The following is a 23,557-nucleotide window of genomic DNA, read 5'->3' on the forward strand; positions in this document are numbered from 1 at the left end:
CTAAATGGCCAATTTACACTATTGTTTTCTGTCATATGTGTTGCCAGCATATCTCGAAAAGTCTATTTCCTCGTTTCACAAAAAATAAGCTCTGGCTATGCCTCGGTTTACCATAAACAATTTTGACGTCTCCCCACATATTGTGGAGTTCAATTATAGTTGAGTTTTCAAATTCACGACCATTATCTGATTGCAAAATAGCTGGAGCACCAAAGGTTGTTTAGATGTAAAGTAAATTATATGCACTTCTCTCCAAGTTAAATTTTCTACCGGCCTTAAAATTACAAATTTTGTTAAATGGTCTTGATAACAAAAAATCGTTAAAACGTTGGGATTACATATCTATTAAATCTACTTGTGCATTCGAGTTATAAAAATTGTACAATATTGGCTTAGAAACCAGTCTCATTTTTCCATTAGTAGATTTATTTTGATAGTGCAAACAAAATTGTAAATATAGCATAATTGATTCTTTAGTTATATTGCAATACTTATTTTTTATTTCCGCAACCATACGATTTTTCCCGCCATGTCCAATAGACAAAGTATTAAGAACTCTTCACTTGATAAATAATAAAGTAAATAAAACATATTATTTTCTAATACTGGTTTTATCACGCGTTCTTTTCCATTAACCATTAATATTTTGTACTCGTGAACCATCCTGTAATATTTTACTGATTTTCTCAATGCAATAATACTTTTATCTAGTAGAATTTGATAATTGGTATCAGTATTGGATTAATAAAAATTTAGTTGTATCCCAGTGTGATGAAATTTTATTTATTGATTTACTGGGTTATTGCGAATATTATCTTTCAAATAGGTACTCAATGTTTATATATCACTGCGTCCGATAACGTGCATGATAGAAAGATCGTTCAGAACAAAACGTAGCTTAAGTCATGGATCGATTTCGGTCGACTACAGATGAAGATCATTTAAATGGGTTATGTATGATGAGCCTTCATCCTAAAAGAGTGAACATAAATAAGCATATTTTCATTCAGTATGACATTTATATGTTTAGAATGGAATGAAAAAATCTGCAGTTCTTATTAAACTAGTAATAAGTGATAACGCATAATATATTTGAATGTATTATTTTATTTTTTATTTTTTTTCTATACTTATTAAAATGTAGTTTAATTAACTGTATACGTAATATATCAATATAAATATTAATTATTATTTTATTAATAGTTATATATACTTAAGCATAACAGCATATATTTACATTTATATATGTAAAATTAACATTAAATCTTTAAAATCTTACATCTGAGAAGTTTTTTTTTTATTTTTCCCTCCTTAAAATTTTTTTACTTATGGTCGTCTATGTATAAAAGTTTAAAAATATACATAATAATAACTGTAAATTCGGCATCAATACGTATAATTTTTGTATTGTTTAAACAAAAAACAATATTTTATCGAGTGCTTCCATTTTTTTCCTTTATAACTATCGAAAGCCATTAAAAAAATCACACTTATATACATAATAAAAAATGTTTTCAATAAAAGTTACAAAAACAAGTTAAAATTATATTATTTTTATCTACAGGAAAAATGTACCTACCTGTTTAATTTCTATGTCATACGATTAACCCGTATTAAATTTCTAAACATAAGTTTTAACACTTTAATATACTCCCATTATTGATGTCAATACCTAAAAATACTAAAATATGAGTATTTATTATAAATTCATACTAGCTAATATAAAATATAGGTATCAAAATATAAAAAGTTAACTTTAAATTCTTTTTAAATTATAGATAGAATATAGTTTATTTCTATTTTATTAAAATACGTTTAGAAACCGAGAATTTATAACACTCTTCAAGTGAGATTTTCTAACTTGTTTTTAATGCATTTACACTATTATTTTTTAATATTTGAATTATATTATAAAATGTTTTCTGATACAAAAACTAATATATATATATATATTATTGCTGTTATTGAAAACTATACGAATAGTACCTATTGAAATACATAATATTCATTTCTTTGACAGTCTATTAATACAATAATAAAACGTTGTATGATACATTCTGTTCTAAAAGTATTAAACGTAAATTTATCGTGAAAATAATATATTAAAGTATATTATAGTATAATGATCATGCAGAATATTATGTCCAACGTCGAAATCCAATCACCATCGTCTGCTGCGGCCTGCTCGGTGATTCTGTCGCGGTTTCAACTAAATCACTTAAAAATAGTCGGTTCGAAAAAGTATGCCTCAATTTTTCCGATTCGATGACAAGATAATATGGATCAATGCCTAATATTGTAGTGATATCTGGTGCCGTTGATGCATTAGAGATCTGATCGTCGTCTTCAACATCGATATGGCAGGATTGTGCGAGCCTGCAGGCCAAACCGGACGTGGAAATGGTTAACTTCATCGGTCCACAAAGAAAAATTATAGAGTCCAATGCCGAACATTCATTTGATGTTTAATGTAACCGAAACAGCTCTGGCCTGTGTGTACATTTTTTTAGATTCAATTACCACAGACAGCGCTGAAACTAAGCCCGTGGAAACAACAATTGAACCTAAAAAATGCCGTTCGTTATGGAAACAGAAAAAAAATTCGTCTATTTCATGTTTTGCTACGCGAAAAAATAATGTAACTTATTATATCCGAATTTATGATAACGCGTAAGTTAAAATAAAATCAATTACTTAATTTATTAGGATTGCTATTAAAAATAATATTGATTTACACAAATAAATATTTTTTTATGTTATATGATTGGTTTTTATTAGATGTATTATTATTCAATAAGACCAATACGTATTTGTAAAAATGTTGACTTTATAATATTTATTATACATAGATATTTTCAGTACTTTTATAATCGTTGTAAAAAATCAGCGAAGAACCTCTTGTGTTGATTATTTTCAAGCTTTTTTACAAGTTACTTCTATTCTAATATGCCCCTAATATAATCAAATTATCCATATACGTTTACACCACATACATACTTATGATGTACTTAGATACCTATTGATATTTGGTATAAAATGTAGTACAAGAATAAGATAGTAAATAAAATGTACAATATATATTGTAGGTAGACACTTTTGAAATTAAAGCAAAAACAGTATAATAAATACTTTAGCAAAAAGATACAACGGTATAACAGTTTTAATATAGAATAATACTTAAAGGTATATAGATACCTAAACTTTTTATAAAATATTTTTATTTTTTTTTTTGATGTAGGTATTAAATTTGTTTTTTTTTATATAAGTAGGTAGGTAATACATATTTATTCTGTGTAGGTACCTACTTTGCAAATGCTTTTAAAATATCCCCAAAAATCAATACCCGGATTTCAGACTAAATTAATCGCTCAAAGTGCCGGAAACACTAAAAAAGCTAACAATATTAGTTTTTGATAGGTTTCCGATTTAATTTTGAAACCCGATACAAACAACTGAATAACATTAGCATTAAAAATATAAAATTGGTTAATTTTATCGATGTAGATTTTATAAAAAGTACAGTGTTAAATTATTTTGTACAATTTTATTCAATATTGATACTTTTACATTTTGTAGTCTCAATCTGATCAAATCTAAGGATTTATTTAGATTTTTTACTTCTTTGTAGTCATAGTTAAATAACTGTTATTTCCCATAATCAACACAAGCCTCGGTAGCGCAGTAGGCAGCGCGTAAGTCTCATAATCTTAAGGTCGTGAGTTCGATCCTCACCCGGGGCATATAATTTTGCAAATTTTCTATTATTTTTTTATATTATAATTATTATAATCATTTTTTTTTTTTATATGTTTTATTAAAATCTCAAACTCAGTTTCGATACAGAATCTATTATTCAATATTTTTAGTACTTAATTAAAAATATATAACAGTTTTTAATAGTGCAGAAATTATTTTAATGGAAATATAGTAATTTTGACAATATCTCATTTAGTGGTAAATGATAATGAAAAAAGCAGTTTTTACTAATTGCGGACAGAGTGACAAAAACTATGCGAGTTGCAAACAAAATCTGAAAAGGTAACATACGAATTGCGGACATATATAAGATATTAATTGCAGACTAATATCCAATTATTATTTTTTATATAACAATCATAGACGCTGGGAAATTACTGTTTGATATTGACGATATTGAGACTTCAAAAATATGTTTGATCAGTTTAACCACAACCTTACTCATGCTTGCTTAATATTTATCATCTATTTTCTATATAAAAATGTACAGTGAAAAACTTAAATTTCTTCTATTTCACGAACTGCAAATGCTTGTGAAAGTGTTCATGCTAACCTTAATGGAATATTTTATCGCAGTCACCCTATTATAAACCAATTGATCGACGCCTTAAATGAAATACAGATTGGTAGCTATACGAAAATGAATTGCACCTACTGCTGTACGAAATTTAAAACGAATAAAAAAAACTGTTAAAAAAGAGACATTTATCAGTAAACAAATGTTGTAATATTCCAGTGGTGAAATCAGTAGAGTATCATTTACATAGACTGTTTCAAAAAAAAATTTTGCTTGAGCCCTGAAAAAGTGGTGAAGGGCAACTCTTGTGGTTTTAATTAAAAAATATTCTGTTTGCAATTAGTATTATATGTCATATGACAATGAAACTCGTGTCCGCAATAATTGTTATGTTATAATATTGACCTGAATAATTTGTCCGCAACTAGTATGTGTCCAAAAAAGATCACTATTTGGAAAAAATGGGTATTATTATCTCTATCACCCATAGTCCATATTATTACTAGGTTCTGTCGACCATCGTGCGTACCATGACGTATCTAGGTACATATGGCGACAGCAATTTTGGGGTTCATTAAAATTAAATAGACTTATCTTTGGCCACTACATCACATTTAGAGGTCAATATAGTTAACTATTGAAGTATTTAAATGTTAAAGTACATATTTTGTAAGAAATATGTATTTTGTTATTACTTATTTGCATTAAAATCAATATAGGTATATACACGACATACAACACAGTAATGTGCCAATATGCCTTTCTACAAATCTATAATGGTGAAACGTTTAAACACTTCAAACAAAGTATGTCTAGCCTTGTTTAGGTCGTTTAGGACATAGAAATATCCATTCGGCATTAACATATTTTCTTATACACTAAAGTACTATATTATAAACTTATATAATTATATATATATATATATTGATATTTCATAATTAGGTACTTTTAATAATACAAACCTATTATAGGTTGCATTCGAAAACCGCATACATTTTATCTGGCATTGTAAAACAAAATACCGCAAACTTATAGTGGATTAAAAAAAACACTATTTTTAGTGCTATAAATAATGTATAAGATTTTAAGATGATACTCTACAATAATTTTTTATTAAAAACATAGTAATAACTCTTTTTAGAATGTAAAGTGTTTGTAAATTCGTTTGAAACAATTTAAAATGTTTTATGCACTGTCGCTTTATCTTTATATGTAATCGTTGCTACAATTTTCGAAAAATTTACAACAAAAAGCCCTGAAAAACTGTTTTTTTTTTTTAAATAACCACGTTTTACGATATCTAGGTGAAGGAATGAGATTTGAATTTCGAAACTTCATATCCACCATTAGATGAGATGCCAGAAAACTATGAGTACAAAAAGAAAGAAAATAAGCAATTTTTTTTTCAAAAATAGCCCACTGTTGCTTTTTTTTTAAAGCAAATACCTATTATCATTTTTTAAGTAGAAGGATGTTTTAAAAGTCGTTAAAAATAGGCTAGAACGTTTGATGCAATGTCCCTCTACCTTTTTATATAATCATTGATATGATTTTCAAAAATTTTACATCGAAATGCTCCAAAAAAACCGTTTTTTTTGAGAAAACCTTGTTTCATACAATATCTAGGTGAACGAATAAGGTTTGAATTTCGAAACTTCATATTCATCATTATAGTTGTGATGCTAATAAACTATGAGCATACATAAAAAAGTAAAAATTTGCAAATTTTTTCTACTACGGCCCACAGCTACTTGTTAATGTTTTTTTTTTTTTTTTTTGTTAAATACCTTATTACTTTTTTTTTTAAAGTGTAAGGTGTTTGTAAATTCGTTTGAAACAATTTAAAATGTAATCATTAATATTATATTCGAAAATTTTTCATCAAAAGGCCCCGAAAAACCATTAGATGTTAATGTGTGATTTGTGTAATAACTAATAACGTGTATCGTTCAATACTTACTATAGGAATTAGATAATTTATAATATTATAAGTAGTGTTTTGATGAAAAATACAAAGTTAATATTGAAATGATTTAAACTTATTTTTCAAAATTTTCTTAGGTATTGAACAAAAAATAAAAATTAATAAAAGCCATTGTTACATTTCATTTTTCAAATAAGTAGTTTCAGTCTTTTGTCGTCTGGAGCAAATGCTCCTTTTACAACTGGGTTAACGCGACCCTCGATATACTTGTTTTATAACTAATGTTTACCTATTATCTAATTAAGTGATAATAAATATAGGTTAAATATACGTATAGGTATTTAATTTATGGTATAATTTTGTTGACAATTACCTACTAACAAGTAACTAGTAAGTATAAATGTATATAATAATTAATAAAGATATTCATTCAGCATTTCGGCTTCAAACAACCAAATTCCAGGACCCCAAAAACCATGTCGACCATATTAAATCAATAAGCTAAACTGCTAAAGCAATAAAAAATTGTAGTTTCAATTAAAAGGGTGTTTTTAACAAATGAAGTTAAGTTTAATACCTAGTTGCTATCTCAAAATGATTAATTTAATGTTAATCGGTAGTTGTCTAATTTAATAAAAGAATTAGTTATTAAATACTGTACATAATATTATATATATAGCCAATGCTTAAGTAGATTAGACGAAACCTTGATAAATACCCCATTGCCTCGACTTCCTCGTATGCAGTACTCTAGTCATAATGAAATATTTTGTAGTATAAATAAGCATAATTTATAATTAAGACCAAACAAATATGTGATATAATTATTATAAATAATAATAATAATATTATATATTACTGCCGTCAGGGGCGCATAAATTATGTAGTTAATTTTCTACAATATCAATTGTCAAATATCTAATATAATTTAACTAATAATTATTAATAATAAATAATAATTTTTATAGCAACTGTATAGATTTATACATAAAAATATTGAAATTATTGATACTGAACTGAATTCGAACAAAAAGTTCAAAATTTTATAATTTATCCGAACTTCAAAATAGTCCAAAATGTTCAAACTCTAAAAAAAAAATATTCAAACGCATCAAATATTGCAAAAAAATAAATATTTTGGTGTTTATTTTTAAATTTATATTTTGATAATTATCTATTTTAACAACGAAAAAATTTAGATTTTTGGTTATTTATTAATTTCAATACACCGGAAACTGACTATTTTTACATTTTTATTTTATTTTTACGTGGAGGATAAGAGCTGTTTATAACGCGGTAGGTACTTTACAGTAATTTATATTGTAATATATAATTATAATATAATATTATATAACTAAAACTTCAAATGACGATCACTGTGTTTAAAACGTTAAACAAAAAATCGTTTTAATATATCGATAATCAATTATTATAATATAAACTGTATTAAAAATATCACAATACAAAAAAATATGTTTCAATACTTTTTCTGCTAGGTATTTTATTTTCTAGACCTTTAATGCACATATTGTTTTCATTACTTCCCCATCCGCGCATATTATTAACGAAAACGATAGTATGATATCTCGGACGATTTTAGTTTTGTCCATTGAAATTGTCAAAAATAGGCGTAGGTATATTACTATTATTGACTTTTAGACTATAATATTTATTTCTAGATTCAATTATAGATCTAAACTCGGCAATCGAAAAAATAATCAAGTAAATCGAATTATTTAGTATAGAGTTGTTAACTAGAGGAAATATGAGAAAATAACCCGTACGTATAATTGTTTTGGCTTTGTATTATTTAAAAAGTCGACGTTCCTAACTTGTTGGACGATATTAAAATGATAGTCCATATTAATTATTGTTCATGTAATCATGTTCATGATAAATTATTATTTATTATTAACACTTATTCGAGTAAGTTGTCTATAATAAACAATAAGTTATTTTATTCATTTAAAAAAAACAATAGTAATATACGATAAAAATGTTTTACTTACAAGTATCTTAGCTGTGAAGAAAAATGTCTAGAATATTATAATTTATAAAATAATTCAAATTGCTATAATACTTAAATTTTACTCATAAAAGCTTGGTTCAGATTTCAGAATCAGTTCGGTATTAAACAAAATATTTGGTACGGGTTCGGTTCGATGTCAAATGGAATGTTCGGTCTGAGACCAGTGAGACCATATTTTTTAGTTCAACCGACCAATACTTAATAGGTACTTACAATTTTACAAAAATGAAAAAAATAAAAATGATTTAATATTGGACTTGGAGCGCAGACTGCACGACGTCTACTTGGTGGCCGTGTTGGTACGGCTGGTTTTCAGCCCTTCCATTTCTATATTCCATACACTGCTATCACAATATCCATAGCCCTCTACAAGATAGATATATATATATGATATATCCACCTTGGCCCACTACCAGTCATTGCCGATAATGGTGTATCTTCCGTCCATATAGTACTCAATGCTTCCGTCAATCAGACAACAAAATATTATTTAACTAACAATAACACTTCCCTCCCCGAAATTTTAGTCCTTGTGGGCTGTGGCGCTGTACTCGCAGGTGCTTAGTTTCAGCGAGACACTTCACTATTTCGGTCTGTAGTAGTAACTGATCACCACACCGTGCGAAATTCTGTTGATGCCGGTCACGAGCTCAAACGACTAACGAACAACACGACGATCACTAGGTGTTCGTCCATTCAAATCTCACCGTTTAATTTTTGACCGACACCAATTCACATTCACTATCCAGTCGTATTCCTGGTTTCGACATCGTGAGAAGTAAGTTTTTGTCAACTATTACCTGACCCAGCTACCGTTGAGTATGCTGTTATTATTGTGCAATCCGTATTTTATTAAATTATAGGGAATTAGGTATTACGCAAATCTGGATTAAGATTTTCGAGACACCAGTATAAAACGTTTTGGGAGCCCCAATGTGAAATTAAAAAAAAAAAAATTGCCTTTACCAAGATGTATTAATAATTATAAACGAGTAGCTCATATAAGTTTGATCAAAACTTTTTCTAGCTTGCTGAATATCTTAATCTAATATTTATATAATTGTATTCATCTCTTATTACTCTGATAATCATTTTAAATCTTAAGAAATACATTAAAAATTGTGAAATTTTTAAAATCTAATTTTTGATTTTTTTTTTTTAAAGGGGGAAATTTATCTGGATTTGGTTTTATGTATTAATTATAACAAGAATTATTACTCTATAAATGAGAAGAATTTTTGAATGGCTAATTGGGAATCTTGTGCTGTTATTTTATCGCATTATATTATAATAACTAGTTTAGTATGCACATGCACTCTGCATTTACCTTATAATATTAATTCTTTCAATGTATGGTATTTGACATTTGTCCCATACTTGCTTGAAAGATTTTTTTATTTTTCTCATATTACATAGATACCTTGTTTCTTATGAGTAATCATTAATATCATAATATGTATATTAATATTGAATTCATGATCTTAATCTTGACATTCCAATTAATTTTTTTTTTGAGATTATTTTGTAACTTAATAATAGTCATTATGTAAGTATGTAATTTAACCTATTGTTCACTATCTGTGTTGGTTTAACATTACACTTAATTGGTATTCCAGACTTAATCTGCGAACAAACGCAAATTGTGTAAAACAATGATATCAAAATTATAATTATTATAGTTTAATCTCATTATAGGTAGGTTAAAAATATTTATAGAACCTAAGCCATTACGGTATTAGATAAATTTATAAATTTCTTTTTTTAAGTATACTCTCTCAACCTAACAAAAGTTTAGTTTGTATATTTATAGACACCAGTATAAAATTAGTATTAATTATGTGGAATAATTACAATTATAATATATATAATTAAAAAAAGTACTTTATATAAAGTATTTATATCCTGAAGAATAGGTATACATTTTTTATAATATGTTCATTGATAATAGTTTTTATATTAATTTAAACATCTTTTAAGTACCTATACTAAATAGATAATAATTTTAAATTAAGTATTCAATATTATTAAGCATTGTGTTATTATTTATTTTTATAAATAAGATCAATTTCAAATATTCTAAATTAATTGAATTATTTAAATTATTTATTCTATATTATAGTTTTAAATAAAGACAAATTTATGATTTTGACACATCTAAATAATTATTTTGTTACTATTCATTAGTTTTTTCTTTATTATTTATTTATCTTAGCCAAACATAACTTTCATACTTCTAAATTATTTTATTGTTTTTATATCATTTGCGTCATTTGGAGGGGGAATTAGAGTGCAGTTGCATCCTTTACTTTTAAAATAACATACTAATTGGCCTGTGCCCTGCTGAGATAAAGCTCAAAATTAAATCTTCTTAAATTGTATTTAAATTTTTATATTGACATTTATCAATATTGGTATATACAGTCAATTATTATGATTGTTAATTATTCATTATATTTTAGTTTTTAAATTGATTTTTATCGCCTATTTATATTGATGCATTGATTCGATCCATGAGATGTATGGAAATAATTAAAAGCAGGATAATGCATACATATATGTATATATATCTATTTTTATATGGCCTGGTGAAATTTCAAAATGGTCTGCTTGAAACCTCGCACACCTGAAAAATAACCTGAAATGACGCCCCTGTTTTATATATAGATTTATATATTTATTTGTATGATTTATTTATCACAAGATAACAATTATAAATTAAATATAAAATAAATAGGTATAGTAGGTATAAATGGACAATGCGAATGTGTCAATTAGCAATACTACCTAGGTATTTTATAAAAATAATAAAGTTGGTTAAATACCCAATTAATAAGAAGTAAAGTGAAAAATTTTTTTATTACGAAACGATGTATCAACAGATAATATTATAAGACATTATTGAACCATCTGTTAATTTTAAATATTATTTAGCTATGCAATTTTAATGAAAAACTGTAATTTTATTAATTTGGTTTCATTTAACATACAATAAATTAATAATACCTGTCATGTTTATTTGTTTAAGGAATGAGTAATATGTGTTTGTTATTGAACAATAACATTTTATATTTACAATATTTACATTGGATTTGTCAGTGTTGTAACAGTTGTTATGATTATTATTTTTATTATTTTTTTACAGATTGATTGTTATATGTTTTAAATACAGTCATTACTATGAAGATTAATTTATACACCTTTATATGTTAAAATTACGTCTTGTATCAACACACTTCTTAAAGCAGCCATAAAGGCATTAAAATGTGCCGTGATTGGGATATGATTATCTAATTTTAATATTAATAATTTGAGTGATAAAACTGAGTCAAGCTGTTTAAATTACTGCAGTGGTTTGCAGTAAGTTGTTAATGATCTCCAGTTAATTGTATAGTTGTGTACTAACTATGGTAAAAATCATTCTTGTTTTCAGGAAATTACCAAGAGTTTGAATTGCATGAAAATGAAACTAACTTTTTGTTGTAATGACACACATATGCTTAGTAAGCAGGTAAAATATTTCCATTGTTCATATTTAATATTATAACAAATAACATATTTATTAAATTATGTAGTTTTTTTTATTTATCTTCTTACAATAATTTTTAACCTTGGGCAATCTTCCTAGTACAGCCTACTTAATTTAATAATTAATAGTGGTTTGTTTTTAGTAAAATATATGGTTTACAAGTTTCAAAATAAATAATAGTTTTTGTTTATTCAGTAATGTTAAATTTTGATGTAACTTACAATCAAGGATAAGTATATTTAATAAAAGAAATCTCGTTTAAATGCAATTTTAGTTATATTTAATTATTATTATTAATATTACTATTATTCATATACCTATGAACTATATACATTGGATTAAAGCCTTAATCTTTAATAGATTATTATACTAAATCTTATTAAATACTCAATTTAATTAAATACAGGTTGAAACAAAGTTTGAGATGTTATTAGAAGAATATAATTCAGAAAAAATGATTTTAATTGGTTTGCCGTTGGAAAAATTGCCATTGAATTGTGATGGATTACCACTTATTGTAGAAAATATAAATGATTACATAATTGACTATGGTATTTATGTGGATTAATAGTTATTACAAATTTAATTTAAATTACAATATTTAATTGTTTAATTTTAGAAAATTTGTTAATAATATATATTTAATTTTAGGATTATATGAAGAATGCCTATTTGATGAAACATATTCTGTTACTGGACGTAAAGCCAATATTATAAGTGCTTATGAATTAGTGTCTGGCTCAAAAAAAAGTTGTAAAACAGTAGTAGATATTGATGCAGTAGATGTTGCATCAATACTAGTTATGTGGCTTTATTACTTACCAGAACCATTGATATCTTTAAAACAATTTTCAATGATATGTGGTAATTTTACTTTTTACAGTTATATTATGAGACACATGTTAATGTGCTACTTACATGACATTTAGTTGTTAAGATACTATTTAGATGACAATTAATTTAAACAAAAATCATAATATCTTACTGATTTTAGTTGTTTGTAATAGTTCATATTTGCTCAATTGTTTGAGATGTTTAAAATAATGTATTCAAATAAAATTATTTTTTTTTATTTTTCTATGAAATAAATGTTCAAATATTTCAATAAATATTAAGTATATATTTTAATGTTGATGTATAATATATTGATGATAATATTTTCAACATTTCAATTTAAAATTAGCACTGTAGAATATCACCATTTGAAAAACACAAATTAAATATTGATAGCCTTTGGTCTTATTGGCCGTACTTCAAATTTATATTATTATTTTCAGAGTCTGAATTTAATTATAAAGATATTTCATTTGTTAGTTCTATATTTTCAGAAAATTAATAGCCTTGTCTTTAAAAATATAGGTAGCATGTTAAACAAATTAAGTTTTTTATGTAGGAACCATATTAAACAGTTATTTACTATTGTATTAATAGTGAATATAATAATGGTTTTATATCCCTATATTATGAATGTTTTTAGCATGAATATAATTTAAAACCTATATAATTTTTCTATGCCAATAGATCTCAATGTCAATGAAAAATACAGTGAAATAATAAGTTCTATGGATAATATAAGCAGACTTACTTTACAAGGAATAATGAACATTGTAGATTCTTATGAGAAGCAACATCCATCATATAAGGAAAAACTTGGAAAACTTTTTTCACTACTTTTAACAAAACACGTTGGTATTATTAGTCAAAATAATTCATCACAGTTCTTAAACAATTTAAAAATTGTTTTGATGTAAGTTTTATTTTTATATGTATTCAATTATTATAAATGGTTTAAAAATACATATTTTAATTTTTAATAAAATAATAAGCTTGATTTACTTAAATAAGTGAAGTGACAGCTTGTTACATATAACATACCAGCATGTGCTTCATACAACATATTTAAAAAAATCACAATCACAATTAATTATTAAGTACTCGAGTTAGTTAAAAGAATTATACTACTTTGTTATTTGATTAAAATCATTTATAATTTTTCCTTTAAAACAAGGTTTAAAGTGACTGTAGTTTATTATATATTTATTTAGATCAATGGTGTGCAACTTGAAGTTTAAGATATTTTAATAATGGATTACAAAAACATTAATTCGAAATTTAAAATTAGTTTGACAGTGACTAGACATTTAGTGGGGGGGGGGTCTCCTAAAAAAAATTATTTGGAAATAACATGGATTTAAAATCGTTAAATACTACTGGCATCATTGATAACCATAATATTATAATGAATAATTTAAATAAATAGATGATGTATACAGTAGTGCTGCCCACAAGTCAACAATGTGCCTAAGACCTATTTTTATTATAAGACATTATTGGCCATTATGTAGTATTGTCATTGTTATCCTTGAAAAAATATATATAGTCATACTTATTTAATAAGGAAGACAATCCATTGATTTAACCCTCCTAGACTTAATTTTATTTTATTTAAATTAAGAGATCATAGCACTATTGCCTTTTGAGACAATGCGATGGGGGTTGTCAGAGAAATTATAATTAAAATAGATTTTTATAAAGAAATGTATATATTATATGAATATTATCTACGGTACAGTTATAATGAATCTTGTTTATCTATTATAATAGATAAAATATATAGTATAAAATAAATATGAGAAATCAAAATTTAAAATTTTTATTTTTTGTTTGTTTTAAAATTATCACGATGTTTACAGAGTGGGAATATTAGTACACTTCATTTAGAAAATGAGCTATCACTAATAAAGTGTATTTATATTATAATAATTATGAAATTAATATTAAATAATTTTCATTGATCAATCTTTATAAAAAATGCATTTCTCAGATGAATCAAGAATTGTAAAATATTTAATTTGTTTATTCATTAATTTTTAATTTAGAATATTATATTACTGAGATTATTTAGTAATTAAATTATTAATAATTGTAATTTAAATTTTGTATAGGGAAGCAAAAATAAATAATGATAATTCAGAATATAATATGTTCAACAAAAAGTCTTTAGAAATCAAATCAAATACCAATCAAAATGAAAATGACTTTCATAAAAATAATCTATGTAATAAGAAGAATTTATTTTGGTAAGTTATGTTAAAATTGAATTGGTAATATAAACATTATTTTGAATATAGTACTTCCATCAAATGGGGCAACAAGGTAAAGAGTAGCTTAGGGATTTTGGTTTATTTAAAAATTTGAGTTGACATGTACAGGGAGCTGAATGGCGTTTTGTGTTGATGCTGGTAGCAGGTCGTTGAATGATGATGGATTATATCTAAAAACTGATGCGAGTGATGTTGAAGGAACAGTGAAGAAATGTTCAACTTTGATAAAATCATGTGGCTGTAACTTGACTGAATTCATTTTAGAAGAGGACATTCATTATAACAACTCATCTATCAATGGTTTATCTGTTGATAAGGTACAATTTAATAAGATTACTAATATATAATAAAATAAATATATTTATAATTAAAATGTTAAATCAATTTTATTTTTGTTTTATAGAACAATTTCCATACTAAACCACTTGATGAATATTCTGATGATAATTTTTATGATAGTTCAATTCCTGTAGTTAATGAGGTAATTTAGAAATCTCGTAAGTAATACAATTTTTTTTTATTTGATTATTTTTGTTGCAGTTATACAATAGCCAAATTGATGATATGAGAAGTATGGAAAGGACCATGCAGATTCATTCCAGAAGTACCAGAAAACGAACCAAAAATAAATCAATTAAAATTCATGTAGAAAGAGTTTTGAAGTCGGGATTGTTATCAAATGAAGAGAATTTGCTATTGAAAAACACATTAGAACTTATGAAAATACTATCAAAAATTAAAAGGTTTGTACTTGAATATAATCATTTAAAAATATCTATTAATATTTTAATTCTTATTTTTGTAGCGTTCGAAATCAAATTAACATTCAAAGGAGAAGTAGAGAAGATGAATTTGGTTGTGAAAATGATAAGACCAGCAGACGTTTATCTGAGTTACATTTTTTAAATAATCGCCTTGAGCAATTAGTCAATCAGAAAAATATTTGTATGTTTTTATTTTAGTCAAAAACAAACTTTTTTGATTTAGATAACATTAATTTATTTTTAGATCTAATAAAAACTCGATTATCTTATGGCAGATCATACAACCGTACAGTTTTAAATCTTAAAAATGCCCAAAAAGAAGCTTTTAAGGTATTTAATGTTATGATTTTTAACTATTAAACAAATATACAATTGTTGTTTTAGTATTGTCTGAAAATTAATTAACATCTCAATAATTTTGATTATTCTTAACCTAAATATATTTATGTAATTACATATTTTAGTTACATGAAAATGAAAAGAATAACAAGAATTGTCAAAACAAAAATTTAGATAAATTAATTTCTGATATTTACAATATTCAAATGGTTCTCAATTATTTGGAAAATAATTGTGGTGGTAAGGAGTTGCCATGGAGGTCAAGTAAAGGTTGTCCAGGTCACAGAAGATTGAAAAAAAAACAGGTCAGTTCTATATATTATTCATTATTGACTTATCACTCCTTAGAAAAACATATTATTTTTAATTTTTAGTTGAACTGTGTAACTGTTGTATCTGATTTGCAAACAATTAGTGAACACGAAGTTATGGAAACCATAGCCCAACCTTTAGTTATAGCAGTGGAACACGCATAAGTCTATAAAAAAGTGTTAGTTGTTAATTTTTTTTTTTTTACTTATACACTATTTTAACAATAACTACAACTATGATTATTATTATTATATTTCTAACTATAATTAGTAATATTATTTGAGACTTATTTATAACTGGTGCCTTTAAATTATTTGACTGTTATATACTGATTAGAACTTAATAGTAATTAAGAGTTACTAATATGTTATACATAATCTGAAAATAATTTTGCCTTGCATTCTTACAATTTTTTTTATATAATTTATGGTACGCATATTTCTCATATTTATATAAAAATAACTAATAAGCTATATTTTTTTAATTTACTAGTATAATTAGTGGGAAAATAGTTATAATAAATTATAATCTATTGTTATTCTACTATATTGGAAATATGAAGTTATAAGGTAATAGGGTAATTATGAATTATTGTTTTTTTTTTTTTTTTTTTTAATATTTAAATGATTTTTTTACTAATTATTTGAGAATTACTGGAGTAATTAATCTACTGATTGAAAAGTGGTATTAAATCACTATACTGTTTAAAAGTATAACTAAATAAAATGTATATATTTTTGTATTAACTATTATAATTTTTGATGAATTAAATTATTTTATTTTTTAGGTTAAAAAATTAAAAATGGCTTTAATTTTATTGTTCTGTTACTATTTAATTTTTGTGAACATTTTATTTTCGATTAATGGAATAGGTCTTGAAAATGATCTTCTTTGAATGATTATATTTAGTATATAAGTGATATATAACAATTATCAAAAAATAATTATAATTTATAAAGAAAACCCAAGAATTTTAAGCAGTACTATAGCTTACAAGTTTAATAAGTACCAAGTACAAAATCTAAGAGCAGTGAATATTAATCTTTAGTCCCTTTCTCCTCATTTTAAATTTCATACATTTTTTTACATGTTTAATGAATTGTTCATATGTTTTAAATATATATAATTGTTAATATTATTATTATATTTAATCTGTTATGTAATGAAATTATAATTGTATTTTTTTCTGAAAAAAAAAAATCGGTATATTAGTTCATGTATAGTATTATTAATTATACAAAATTAAAATTAAAATTAAAAAAAAAATCATTTTTTCAATTTATTCTACTATATATGTACAATAAATTTTTTAATGAAATGTATACATTTTAATATTAACTTAATAAATTATATTTTTGAATGAATCTAATAATATATATATTATATGTAATTTGTACTTATATTAGATTTCATACCAATAAGTTTTTGTAAAGTTATTTATTTTTTATCATATCTATATTATTTATTGTAACACATAGTCTGATTGTTAATGTTGTAGCTCAACTTATTTTTAGTTTTATTGTAAATATTTGTTTTAATGTTAAGATGTAAATATAATCATATAGTTATTGAATTGTTTATTGAAGTGAATAACTGATATACATTTCTAAGCATTGAATACTGTTAAATAAAACCAGTTTATTTTAAAATATAGTTGTTTGATGTTTATAAAACTAATTTTTTTTATTTTTCTTTTTATACTTTAAGTTAAAGTTAATATAGGTATGCAATTACCGCCTTCTTTAGGTTGACCATCTATTAATAAAATCATCATTGTTAAATGAAAAATGATGTGCATTAGTATGTAAATTATAAATAGCCTTATTTGTTATAATTTATAACTCTAGCAATTTTCACAGTTATTTTCCATCTGTTTTAGGATTTAGTAATTCTTATTATTTTTTAAAATAATATAAAAGTTTAAGAAAATTGGAATTCAAAAATGTGTAATTGCGGAGAGACTAGCAATATATTAATATTAGTATTTCCTTAATGTGATAACAATTTAAAAAAATCATTATCATATACCTATCTTTTTATGTTATTTATAGACATTTGAAATTATTGAATTATTTTTTTTAGATTTATATTTAATAAAAAATTTAATTTAATATAATTTCGGTATACATATAAATTATACAACTTACTTTTTTTTTAAACTATTTTTATACAAAAATTTTTTTTCTTCACAAAATTGACCATTATAGAGTAAGTTCAAATTTGAATTTACAGATTATTTTTTGATTTTTAACTGCTAAATTTCAAATACCTACCAAAATATATTACAAATATAATAAACAAGTATTTACCCAATTTTCACGTTTATTACTTACCTACCTATCTATATTACAAAACATTATTATTAATTTAAAATGATCAAGTTATCGCGGCTACAACTCATTTGCGCACAATTTGCGAACAATAGAAACCTTTTTTCAAAGAAATTTACTCACGTAAGGTGTACATAATCTGCGTACGTATCTCCAAATTTTCGAATCGGTCATTAGCAAGGCTGTGCATTCAATGCACTAAAAAGCGTTAAATTTATGCATGTATTTTTTCATTAAAAACAGGCAAAATTTACACTAAAAAATAAAAAAAAAAACATGCAAATGCATTAAATTCACAGCACTGGTCATTAGTGATGGTGGAAAATTATTATACTGTACAACATTTTCCTTCGCCTTTTATAAATCTTAAGACTTACTGTTTAATCATTTTCTGGTATCATATACTGCCATACTGATGGGTTTAAAAATGCTGTTTGAGTTAATATTTATTGTATATTGGTTGGCGTTTGCATTAAATATAGGTAATCAGAGTACCTATATTTTTTTCATATGATTTTGTTTTTACGGGTTTTTTCTTTATTATTTTTTTTTTTTATTGAATTAATTTTTAAATCAGTATCGACTTGAATATATATTAATATTTGAAGTTTTAGATTATAAATAAAGCAATAAAGATTAAAGCTTGTCTCGCGCGACTCGTATACTTAGCGAGCACAGTAATCGCAATTACTATAACGTACCTATAAATTATTATTTCTGATAAATGACAACTAATGGAGAAACCACGATTCAAAATAATCGCTATACAGTTATTCTTTAAGATGCCCTGTACGGGTCGCTGTAAATTGCGTCCCGTTTTAAATTTTTTATGTAAATTGCGGCCCGGGTATATTTTATACATACGTAAATTGCGGCCCCGGTATATTTTAATATATTTGCCTACTTAAATATTTGTCATTGTTATGTAAATTACAAAATCAATATTTTCCTTCCCATTTTTCAGACTTAGGACTGGCAATATAATTGTATTCATATTGGTATGGTTAAAAATATTGGTTTTGCTGTTTTGTTTATAATTAAAAAATATATTATTAAAAATAAGTAAAAATGTGTATAGTGAAAAAAATAGTACCTATTATAAAAATTCAAATTAATATACTGGTAAAAACTTATAATTCCCGCACATAGTCTAACTGAGTAATATTTTTTGCTTGCAATTCATACATTTTGTCATGTATAAATGATTCTTTATCAGTAACCTAACCGACCGGAAATCGGAATATCCCGGGCCGCAATTTACGTATGTATAAAATATACTCGGGTCGCAATTTACACAGTATATAACTATGACCTTTTTTGCGGGACGCAATTTACCAACTCCGCCCTGTACGCCCAAAACTGTACCTACAAATAGGTTTCCATTGTTCACAATTTTGTGCGCAAACGAATTGTCGCAAATTTATAAAATCTATTGGTACCTATATGCGCAAACGAGTCTCAACCGTTATATATATTTTAATAAATGGATTATGTATTAATACTTTGTTTTTAATTCATATTTATACTTTGTAATATTTGAGAAAAATGTGAATAACACGTACCTTTAACCAATATACCTAATTTTTGTAATTTCAATAATATATCATAATTTGATGATTTCAAAAATAACCAAAGTTCTTATCAAAGTATAAAATAATATAATTTATTCATATACCTACCAAAAAAGGCGAAAAAATGTTTTTTTGCTTTACAAGCGGCACAGTAGTTCGGCGCACACTGGGTTAAGCATTCTACCAGTTTTGTTGACTCGAACTAATATACATATTGTCGAAAAATTTGTATTTCTTTTTTGGTCCTAATTAAAAGGTCGGAAACTATTATGTCATTAGCTATAGTGTTTTTGCGTAGGGTTTATTTGTAAAGATTGTTTTATAGCGTTGGAACACGTATGTTGTATGTGTGTGCGCCATCGATTCTCGTCACTAGGAAGTAAGAATCTTGGTGGTCACTCATCCGAGAGCTAGAAAGACGTCGGCTGATGCTTGATCTCGGAACACATTAGAAATTGAGACCAATCACTGCGTCTCACCAGGCCACAAGATAAGTGTACAATAGTTGTAATTTGTAAACTAAATTATTGACAGTCAAAATTGTCATTGTAATAATAGGAAATAATTCTAACTTGAGTAGGTACTAACAAATTTCTGTATTTATATCTATCTATACGAACCCGACGAACACGTGCTGTGATCTTAAAAGTGCCACGGGATTGGTTTACTAAAATTACAGGCGGCATCATTTTCGGTTAAAATGAATCTTTAACGGCTTTATCCTTTCCCTTTTCGGCCGGTACACTATTATGGTCATCAATGAAATATTCTTCACGGTTGTTCTGTTTAACTACCAATTTTTTAAAAATCATACAATTTAATTAATTTACATTTAATACATTGAATTTAGTAAAAAATATAAAAATAAAAGATACATTAGGTAGGTATATCATTAATTTACGCAATAACTATAAAATTATAGGGATAGGTACCATTTAATTTTTTTTTTTAAATAATATTATACATCATATTATGTTTAATAAATTCCATTCGTGTTATTTCTCCTCTCTCATATTTTATTGTGTTGGTACTTAGGTTTTTATCCAGACAACTCCGAGCTTTACCATCTATTAGGAATTATGTATGGAATATCTGCGCTTCGTATTTTTAAATTTTATGATTATATTTGAATTTTATTTATTATATTTAACCAATACATACTACATAATTGGAGGCGAGTCTTTGTAAAAACTAAAAACATAGGTTAAAATATGAACGACAAGACTCGCGTGCATTTGTGGTTCTAGTTAAGTCAGAAGAGCCTGATGATGCCCAAATAGTAAGAGAAATTATGCTTTCTTCACTTAAATAAGTGTCTTGTTAAATTATCACAGCAGTATGATTTTAATTTATTATCATCAGAACATATTATTGACATTAAATCTTCGACAAAACAATCATATACCTACATCTCTTGGGTTCAAAAATAATATCCAAACATATATTTTATTCAATTTTCGGTACCCGAAAATTCGTTATTTACAAACCAATTTCAAGCTGTGGATTTGTCGAAACCAAAATTGAGTTAGATGAAATCTACAGCCAATAATTTTTGAGTCTGGCCATATTTCTACGATTGCTTCATGCACTGATATTTCAAAATTATCTGTCACAAATTTTGGAAAAACAATTAAATATTTATTTTATTAACAATACAGCGAAACGTAAATTGTGTATGTTTCAAATTTCAACTGACTTGTCTGGTAATAAACGAAAAATAAGGGGAATATAATAGCCATTCTTCAATCCACGGATAGTGAACATTTGTAAGAAAAATCACGGATAACATTTAAAAGTTTTCTCATAATAATATTATATAATTATTATATAAATTTGTAGTTCAACAGAAAAAAAAAACGTGAAGAATACTTCATTGGTGATAAAAGTAGTGTAGGAATTGGCCGAGAAGTGTCCCGCCTAAAATCACACGTGTAGAAGTGTTTTTGTAGAAAAATGTTCATCTAGTTGTTTACCACATAATATATGAAATTCGCAAGAACCAGATTAACATGAATAGGCTAAAAGTACAAAGAGAACCAAAGTACACAAATTTGCTGAGCATCATAGAAATGATTAACACGTGGTAAATAAACATCTAATTAAGTCAAATATATGAATAATAGTATGAACTATAGTAAAACATTTGTAAATACTATGAACTTAATGGCATTGTGGAATACGAATACTTTATAATTTGTCATAACCATTGACTTTTTGTTTGAACATATTTTTCATAGTTTTTTTGAATATTATGTTATACATAAAAGCAAAACAAATTAAATAAACAAATTAAAACTGTAGACTTATAAAAAGTAGCTTATTAAGTCTAAAAATGATAAGTAAATAGTTAGTTATAATTTCTGTAAGATTTTACTGATTTTAGGATTAGTTTCTTTTGTGAAACATGGAATATAATTCAGGTAATACATTAATATATTCTTAATAATTGAAACACTTTTATTTGAATGTATATTATTATGTAATATACAAATGAAAACGCAAGTACAATGGCGGTTTCTTTGAAAACATTTCAACAGTCTTTATATTTTAAGTTATGTTTACATACTAAAACATTAAGTAGACTAGAGTGTGTCATTACAACATGAGTATAAAAAAATCAAAAAAAAAAAAAAACAATTTACACATTACTCTTAAGACATTTGATTTTAAGTAAACATAGTTATACATAATATTATAATAGAAAAATGTAATTAATCCTTAAAGAATTATAATATTACCAAGTAAACAAAATTATATACTAATAACTATTAGTTAAAACATACAAAATAATACATAGGTAATAATTAAATAATAAATAATTTAATACATTATTTGTGTATGTACAACAAAAACACATATTATGTACACATGATAAGTAATAATAATTAAAGTAGTAGGTTATTAATAGGTACAAGACGACTACTATCTCGACGACGTCACAACTCTAACAAAATTAACACAACCGAATAACAATATTATGATTTTTAAGAATTCAATCATACACCTGTGTTCTCACTTGTGACTTAAAAGCACAACGTTTCCTATTTCCATACATGAATGAATTTGAACACGGCAGATGGAGTACGCACAAGAAAATTTAGTTTGAACAAACGTAAAATGTATGGCACGAATAAAACTTGACATGTGGAAGACGGTTAATTATGAATTCTTGTGATGTGATAGAAGAATATGATCAAATAATTGTTTTAATATTGAACACGAGCAACACCTGTAATGTAAGCGAGTGCCATAGTTAATACAGTGGACTTTCGATATTTAAACGCAATTCGTAATGCAATGTCTTATAAATAGTTTAAAGCAATCATTTTGTCACATTGTAGTTGGTATTTGAAGTTAGAGCTATTAAAATATGTTTACTGTTTAC

The 23,557-nt window shown here is 25.2% G+C and overlaps 2 protein-coding genes and 1 non-coding gene across 3 annotated transcripts in view; 2 read left to right on the forward strand and 1 right to left on the reverse strand.

Moving 5' to 3' along the window:
• Positions 1–3,667: 3,667 nt before the first annotated feature.
• On the forward strand, positions 3,668–3,740 carry Trnam-cau. Its single transcript has one exon. It is a non-coding gene; the product is annotated as a tRNA-Met (tRNA).
• A 4,879-nt stretch (positions 3,741–8,619) lies between these two features.
• LOC112595408 lies at positions 8,620–16,666 on the forward strand. The gene is made up of 14 exons (XM_025340600.1): positions 8,620–9,004; positions 11,369–11,583; positions 11,657–11,734; positions 12,159–12,303; positions 12,404–12,616; positions 13,274–13,499; positions 14,698–14,832; positions 14,999–15,173; positions 15,260–15,337; positions 15,397–15,599; positions 15,662–15,801; positions 15,865–15,950; positions 16,085–16,264; positions 16,334–16,666. Exons 3-14 carry the CDS (start codon positions 11,681–11,683, stop codon positions 16,433–16,435), a joined length of 1,737 nt encoding a protein of 578 aa, XP_025196385.1. The 5' UTR covers positions 8,620–9,004; positions 11,369–11,583; positions 11,657–11,680; the 3' UTR covers positions 16,436–16,666.
• A 6,343-nt stretch (positions 16,667–23,009) lies between these two features.
• LOC112595403 (tyrosine-protein kinase transmembrane receptor Ror-like) overlaps positions 23,010–23,557 on the reverse strand; it is a 65,592-nt gene continuing 65,044 nt past the window's right edge. Inside the window, exon 16 of the mRNA XM_025340588.1 lies at positions 23,010–23,401. Within this exon, the coding sequence (XP_025196373.1) occupies positions 23,379–23,401 (23 nt within the window). The 3' untranslated portion in view covers positions 23,010–23,378. The remainder of the gene's footprint in view (positions 23,402–23,557) is intronic.

The sequence above is a fragment of the Melanaphis sacchari genome, unplaced genomic scaffold, assembly GCF_002803265.2.
Source record: "Melanaphis sacchari strain LSU unplaced genomic scaffold, SCAv2.0 Contig27_pilon_pilon, whole genome shotgun sequence".
NCBI classification, from domain to species: domain Eukaryota; kingdom Metazoa; phylum Arthropoda; class Insecta; order Hemiptera; family Aphididae; genus Melanaphis; species Melanaphis sacchari.

What these genes read in the sequence shown, in the direction of transcription:
- LOC112595408 (XM_025340600.1), top strand. Translation starts at nt 11,681, where the DNA reads ATGAAAATGAAACTAACTTTTTGTTGTAATGACACACATATGCTTAGT. An exon ending in AATTTAAAAATTGTTTTGAT is followed by an intron (nt 13,500 to 14,697) that starts GTAAGTTTTATT and finishes AATTTTGTATAG; the next exon opens with GGAAGCAAAAATAAATAATG. An exon ending in CAATTCCTGTAGTTAATGAG is followed by an intron (nt 15,338 to 15,396) that starts GTAATTTAGAAA and finishes TTTTTGTTGCAG; the next exon opens with TTATACAATAGCCAAATTGA.